General features: G+C 45.2%; 1 protein-coding gene across 5 annotated transcripts in view; it reads right to left on the bottom strand.

Moving 5' to 3' along the window:
* The window catches only part of LOC109988571 (growth arrest-specific protein 7), a 53,304-nt gene that overhangs the window by 8,891 nt on the left and 36,913 nt on the right, over positions 1-7,500 (bottom strand). For all 5 annotated transcript variants that reach the window (XM_065949439.1, XM_065949438.1, XM_020640108.3 and 2 more), the window contains exons 8-9: positions 7,375-7,449; positions 1,603-1,681 (exon numbers count right to left, since the gene is read on the bottom strand). In XM_065949439.1, the coding sequence (XP_065805511.1) occupies positions 1,603-1,681; positions 7,375-7,449 (154 nt within the window). The remainder of the gene's footprint in view (positions 1-1,602; positions 1,682-7,374; positions 7,450-7,500) is intronic.

Below are 7,500 nucleotides of genomic sequence, written 5' to 3'. Positions count from 1 at the left end.
GTAATGAATATATGAAAGGATTCTTTTTAAAGATATTTCCACTCAGTCCTGTTGGATCCTGAATCACGTGGAGCAGATGAATTTAAATGTGGTGTCATCTCTGGTCTCATGTTGTGTTCACTGTCCACAAGCCTGCATGACTTCTGATTACTGAATAAAATCCAGAAACAGAAAGTCGTCATGCGTATAAAGTGGTGACTTCTCTCCACAGCAATAACCCGTGAAATAAATTAAAGTTTTTATATTACAGTAATTATAAAGTAATCAATCAAAAACAGGAAATCTCTCTAATCCCTCCACTCTCTATCTGATTTAATTATCTTTAAAACCATCATTAACTCCATTTCCTGCAGCTGCTTTCAGCATGATGTCATCATCGTCTCACTGAGTACTCGCTCGGATGAGAACCGTTTTTTCATTTAAGAGCAAAACAACAAGCAGAGCATTCCAGATCCTGTCCACTGCACTCGCTCTACACATGTTTCATTCTGAAGTGAAACCTTCCTGCTCCAGTTATGTGATCATACAGCAAAGTGTTTCCATGTTTCTCTCATCAGCATCTTTCCCTTTTTCATGCTCTGCATCGATACCCAGGAGTAACGCAGCAAGTCGTTTTCTCAGCTCCTCTTTAAAAGTCTGACTGAGGGACGGACCAAATGTGTGTGTGTGTGTGTGTGTGTGTGTGTGTGTGTGTGTGTGTGTGTGTTGTGTGTGTCTGTGTCTGTGTGTGTGTGTTTGTGTGTGTCCTGCAGCCCACAGAGCCATCAGGAAACCCTTCAGTGTGTGTGATCACGTCTGAACACAGTCTGTGTGCCTCGTGACTCACATGCGCTGCCCACAGTCAGTATGGAAACACATACTGTCCAAAAACCTGTCTTCCTCATCGTGTGATCAGAATTAGTTCAGTTTGTAGAGTTGGAAACCCTTTAACACAATATTAAGACTGAAGGGAGAACATATCCCTTCTCTACAGATTTTGGGGTCTAAAGGGAGATTCGGTGATCCTGCAGCAGGTAAACAGTCTGTAATGACTGCAGCGTTATTCAGGATCAAAGTGTGTCCACTATAAGTTGTTGTTTTTGTCCTCGCTTGGCCAGAGGCTTGATGTAATGTCCGAGATGCTGCTTTTCTCTCTATGCTCTTTACAAAAGAGCATACGGGATAATATGCAGGAAGGATTTCTCCTTTGCGTTCCTCTCGTTCCTGTTGTCCACACTTCCTCATCGCTGATTACAGCCCCACTTCACCCCCATTACAGCTCCAAGACATTCAGTTTGAAGGAGAAACGTCCCAGGGTGTAAATATCACGGCTTGAAACAGCAGTCTGAAGAGGGCTACTGTATCACAGTTACTGTAAATCTTTAGAATTGTTCTGCACTTTATTGTACTCTGCCAAAGCCTGCCGCCTTTTCTTCTTATTTCTAAAATATTTTGAAAAGGAAGATTTTCTGTGTTCTTGTTCGGGTAAAAGTTCACAGAAAAGAATACAAGACGACATGAAGGAAGTGTGTGTCACGTTGAACATGCATGTGTGTTATTAAGTGCATGGCTCTCCTGCAGGCATGCATCTTATTAGAGGAGGAGAGAAGCGTGACGGATTACCTTTGAGGAGAACTTTAGATGAACCTCTGCCTCGTCCGCCAGACTCGTCTTCAGCTGAGCCCAGGCCTCCCCCAGAGTCCTGCGAGAGCGGAGAAGACCGTTTAATAACTCACACCAGGAAGAGACCACACACACATTTTCACTTAAAGTCACACAGGAGGGAGCAGAGAGTGTCGGGGAAACACACACACACAAACACAAACACACACACACACACACACACACACACACACACACACACACACACACACACACACACACAGATGGGCTTCAGCTGCAAAAGTTCACAGATGGAGCAGTAACAGTAAATCTGCAGCGCTGAGTGGAGGTCTGCAGTTCACCACATGATGATAACGTACGAGACGTGAGATACAGTTCATGTTTAAACACAGCTGGAGAACATAACATGCAGGAGGGGTTCTTAAAAAGAAGATAGGTAATGCACACTGTAATAATTGTTGTTGAATTGTTGAAGCCAAAATAAATACAGAAAGAATTTACTGAGTCAACACTCGACAACTCCAATCTGTTTATGTGAAGACGATATTATCTCAGTATGAATCAGAAGAACTATGATCCAGTTGGTTGGATTTAATTAATATAAAGTTGTTCTGTTTATTCTGTTTCTCTTCTCTGTTAAAGGAGAAATATAAAACTCTGACAACCTAGTGTTTAAAATGGGTACTGCAGTACAAATTCAAAAATTGTAGAGAGCTGTCCCCCCCCGCCCCCTCCTCTAGTGGATGCTCACGCATGTTGCCATGTGGTGGACACTGAAGCTTCAGTGTTTAGCCAGCTCTGCATGAGTCTGTAAACCTTTCTGCATTCTGGATAAGCTACCTGATGACATGATGATAAATCACCGCCTGCTTTGTTTGCAGAAATATATGTTCCGCCGTAACCAGCGTGTTTCCACTCATTCTCTCTCAGAGGGTTTCTAAGAGTTTGTGTGGATGTAAGGAGGTAGAGGGAGTCTCCACATTTGCTGCAGCTGCTGACTGTAAAACAATCACCAAGCGGTCAGACGCACACAGAGACAAGAGGCTGCAGGTCGTCTTCATGGTGGAGCGCGCTCACTTCAAAGCACCGCTCTGAATAGAAGACATGTGAGGAATTCCCTCAGACTGACAGCCAAAACATTCCTCGCATAGTCAGAGGAAAGTCTAAGGCCTGCAAATCTCCAGCAACAGAAATGGGTCAGCCTGAGTGTCACCCAGAAAACTAACTGCACATACGTCTGTGCTGAGAGAATATTTACAGTTTCCTGCTTTCCATCTCATCTCAGGTCTAGAGCTGACGTTTCAGATTCATCAGATTTGGTTTATCTGCTGGAAACTTTGACTATTCCTGACTTTTTATTCAGTTCAGCTCTTCACCAAAACTCTTATATCAGCATGCATGAGCTGCATGTTTGACACGTTTATCTATTAGACTCCACAGTCAGTCAGACAAAATAAAAAGTCCCACAAATTCTACTAACGGTCACATATTCTATAAAATCTACTTCCCCATGTTTCTCTAACTCTAATATGTGTCCCTAGTCTGTCTACAAACCCCCCAATGCTGAGAAAAGTCCATCCTCTCCATCTTTTGCCTGCTCCACTTTTCAGAAAATGTGTGCTCAAACAGGCCGTTTGGAGATTTTCCCTTCATGACATCACAAAGGGCAGTAACCCCTCCCACAGGTGGGTGTCACTCCCACAGCTAGGTGTTTGTTCTGCCCTCAGGGTCTGCCTTCTCACCGTAAACAACAGGACATGGAGCAAGAAAGCCTGAGACACCCAAACCCTTCCAGAGAGGGGGCGTGGTCAGACACAGCTCAATTACATTTAAAGGTACAGACACAGAAACAGCCTGTTCTGATCAGGGCTGAAATAGAGGGGTTTATAGATATGATCAAATACAGGATCAGAGTGGATTAAGAACAAGAATCTTTGTTTTGATACGTCAGTTGGTTGAGGCCACGCCTGTTCACGTAATCGTCAACTATCAGAAACTGGGGTAAGGCGTATACATGACACAGTATCCTGTTTTTTTTTCAGACAAAAAGCAGATTCAGAAAGCTTTCAGCCATTTTGGTTTTATGCAACAAACACTTCAAGAGCTCTCCTTCGTTAAAGTCTCTCCTTCGTTTCTAAACTCAGCCACATTTTACAGACGCTGCTGTGATTGGCTGTCAATTTGCCCGACCTGAAAAAGCCAGATGGAAATCTGTCCGACAAAACGAGAGGGACCAGAGACATCTGCTGGAGAAATCTCATTTCACTCCTCCTCTTGTCCTCTCAGACATTTTGTTCCTGCAGAAGTTTGTAGCCTGTGATGATTTCTCTTCATGTTTAAATCTGTACAGTCTATGAGCACAGATTGTTGTCCACCTTTAAGATATGATACAGACGAGGCAACAATATTCCAATCAAATCCCTCGTCAACAAACCCCGTAGCCGAGGGAGAAATCATTTCCTGCCTCCATTCAGCAGAATAAAAGTGATCACATGCCCGCAGGCCACATCTCCACCAAACAAATGGTAACTTCAGGAATAAATAGTCGGCTGGTTCTGCTGCTCGGACGCTCAGAACTGACCAACAAAACGCTGATTGTCCGTGTGACAACAGAGCGGCCTGAGGGCAAGGATAATGAAAGGATTGTGCTGCACTGTTCTGGGCGTGGGCCGAGCGAGCCGGCTGGTATAATCTGGATTCTATATGAGACCTCCCACTCTGATCAGCGTCCTAATACGAGGATGGATTACATGACACACATGTAGGCAGAGGAAGCACGGATAAACCTGTTAGGAAGTTTTCTATTTTCAGCACAGAGTCGCCCCCTTTCAGAGAATCTGAAGTCCAATCAGGGTTTCACAAGAGCAGAAACCTAAACTTAGATATCATTCGAGTAAAATGAAATGATATTGATATATTTTAATACTACAGCATCTAAAAGGGAAGTCATTGTCCCCCAGTAACAGGGCTTCATACTGAACTGATCAGAAATCAAGTCTATCCTGTGTAAATGTGTCTCTGAGTCATGACTGTCTACAATGAGTGAGAAGCTCGAGTCCTGCTAGCCGGCTCCTCCCCTTGTGTATAAAAGCTATTTTAGTCAAAGACTAGAGAGAAGAAGAACATACTCACTGATTATTTGGACGTCACGCAAACGTTTTTAGGGCACTGTCATTCTGTGTAAATTTACATGCAATGTGAAGCTAGGAGCTAACTAAAGAGCGCTAACATTAGCATGCTAACACAACAATGCAGGACACAGGTGATTGCAGCTCGAGCCAAGGTCAGTTTTGTCCGCTGCTTGCGCTTAATGTTTTTTGATTATGTTGCATTCTAATTGGTAACTCCTTTGTGGGATCCCGAGTGGAGAGGGGTTAGAGGTCAAACTTTAGAGATGCTTGAAACAGTCTACATGTTGTGTTTATGTTGTTGGGATGGAAAAAGAAAAACAGACTTCTGAGGTGAACTTCTTGTAATGAAGTAAATAAACCTGCACAGCTTCATGCTGTCACAATCAGAATCATTGCTGCACGAAATATGGGCCAAAAAATTAGATTACAAAATGGCTCAAAAAGATCTGTGGGTTGTGTTTTAAAAATATTCCACTCTTCCTGACTTTCCTTTATTCTTTACATTTGTATATATATTTCTCCTTTAATAAATAACACTTTCATTAAAATCAGTTTGTTGAGTTTGACTCGTCCTCTTGAAACCTGGTTTTGTTGCAGCTCTGGATGCTTCCCTGATGTTTGTCACGTTGCCGCTCTCTCTCTCTCTCTCTCTCTCTCTGTCCTCAAGGAATCTTTTAATAAAGACGAGTTTAATAACGGAGCTGTAGGCGTCATCCGTACAAATCACAGCTTCGTGTCTTAGTGGGTGTTTTCAGCCGGCCGTGCCCCTCTCATCGTCACTCTTAGTGTTTCTGTTTCCCCCTCAGAGGACCAGACAAAGACTCGGCCTCAGCATGAAACCCCCTCTGCTGTCAGACTCTCTCCCCCTGCAGGGCTTCCCTCCTCTCCGGCTCCCCTTCAACCCCCAACATGTTCAGCTAAATGTCTGCCTCCTCACATCACACTCAACTCATCTTCAGGTCTCCCCCTCTCCCCTTCCTCCTCCTCCTCCTACTGGTTTCTCTGTGTCCTCCTCCCCTTCCTCCCTGTACCCTCCTCTCCTCTCCTCCTCCTCCTCCCCTTACTCCCTGTACCCTCCTCTCCTCTCCTCCTCCTGGTTTCTCTGTCCTCCTCCTCCTCTCCTCCTCCTCCTCTCCTCCTCCCTGTCACCTCCCCTCCTCCTTCTCTCCTCCTCCCTGTACCCTCCCCTCCTCCTCCTCCTCTTCCTCCCTGTACCCTCCTCTTCTCCTTCTTCCTCCTGCTCCTCCTGCTTCTCCTCCTCCTCCTCCTCCCTGTACCCTCCTCCTCTTCTCCTCCTCTTCTCCTCCTCCTCCCCCGCCCTCCCGCTCTTAAACGCCACTGTCTGCAGCAGGACGGAGATCAAAGCGTGCCCTGATTTACAGGAAGTCTTCAGTGTCTTACAGCTTCTCTGACGGGACCTGCAGACCCTCACGCACAGCGGGACGTCCCGCCCGGCTGCTTCGCTAACAGAAGAGCTGTCTGTCTGTCTGTCTGTCTGAGTGGCTAATTGGTCTGCTAACTTCACATTTATACTTCAAAACTCCTGACAGCAACACAACACATGTTACTACCCCGATGAATTAAAGTCAAGTTGTACTTTCAAACCCTCCTGGACCTGGATACCAACGTATCTTCTCTGGTTTGAAGGTTTCCTCCACCTCTTTGATGGAAGCCTAGATGTTCTGTTTCAAAACGAGTCAGTGTTCTTGTCAAATTTAAAAAGGAGGATTTATATCCAGGAGCTGCCAGTGAGAAGTTTTAAAGGGGACATATGATGAAAAGTCCACTTGTACAGTGTTTTTCGAACATATATTTGGGTAACCTGAGTGTCTACTGAAAAATGTTCAGTTTCAAATATGCTCTCCTTGTGATGTCACAGTGGGATTCTGGTTAAAAAAATGCCCTCCCCTCCCCTGGTATCTCCACCCATGTACTCCATCCCATGCTTATAGCTAAAATTTTGCACAGGTCCACTAGTTTTATTCTCTCTAGTGAAGGAGTGATGTCTACGGGGAAACTCAGAGGGGGCTCATTGCATTTAAAGAGACACACACACCAAAACGGAGCGTTCTGAGAGAGCTGGTTTATACAGGGTCACAAACCTCCTCTGGTGCTTGATTCATGTTATATTTTGACCAAAGCACATCACAGATGTTTCATTTAGACCACAGGGGACTGTTTGAAAAGGTGGAAGAGGGGGATGATATGTCCCCTTTAAAGAGAGGAAATTACATAAACTGTACGATAGATGAATGAACTGCTTCCTCTGAGGCTTCTTCTTAACTTGAACGTTTCTTTAATCACCTGATGCTGAGTCTGTTTCTGCGTCCTGCAGCTGATCCTACCTCTGACTGAAAGTGTCCTCCGTGGCACTGAGAGGCGTCACATTAATGATATGACTAAACGGAGGAAGGAGCCCAGAGAGACGTCGTGTGCAGCCTCCTCATCTCCACAGAGGGAGAGACCCGTCTGCCCCAAGAGGTGACGCGAGTTTTCTTCTTGTTTGGTTTGAATGTTGATTCACGTCTTCCAGAGAGTCAGGCGTGTGTGTGTGTGTGTGTGTGTGTGTGTGTGTGTGTGTGTGTGTTTGAGAGACACAGGAGGGGAGGGGGGGGTTTGTCTTTGGAGGACTGTCACTCACCCTTCCTCCTGGCCAGCGAGCGGGATCTGCGAGAGTTTGGCGAGGTTCTTGGCGTACTCTTCTTCTATCTTTATCCTGAGAGGGGGGAGGGTGGGGCACAGTTTGATTACAACACAACGTTTACAC

This window comes from Labrus bergylta, chromosome 21, assembly GCF_963930695.1.
Source record: "Labrus bergylta chromosome 21, fLabBer1.1, whole genome shotgun sequence".
In the NCBI taxonomy this organism is placed as follows: Eukaryota; Metazoa; Chordata; class Actinopteri; order Labriformes; family Labridae; genus Labrus; species Labrus bergylta.
This window is presented reverse-complemented; position numbering and strand designations above follow the sequence as displayed.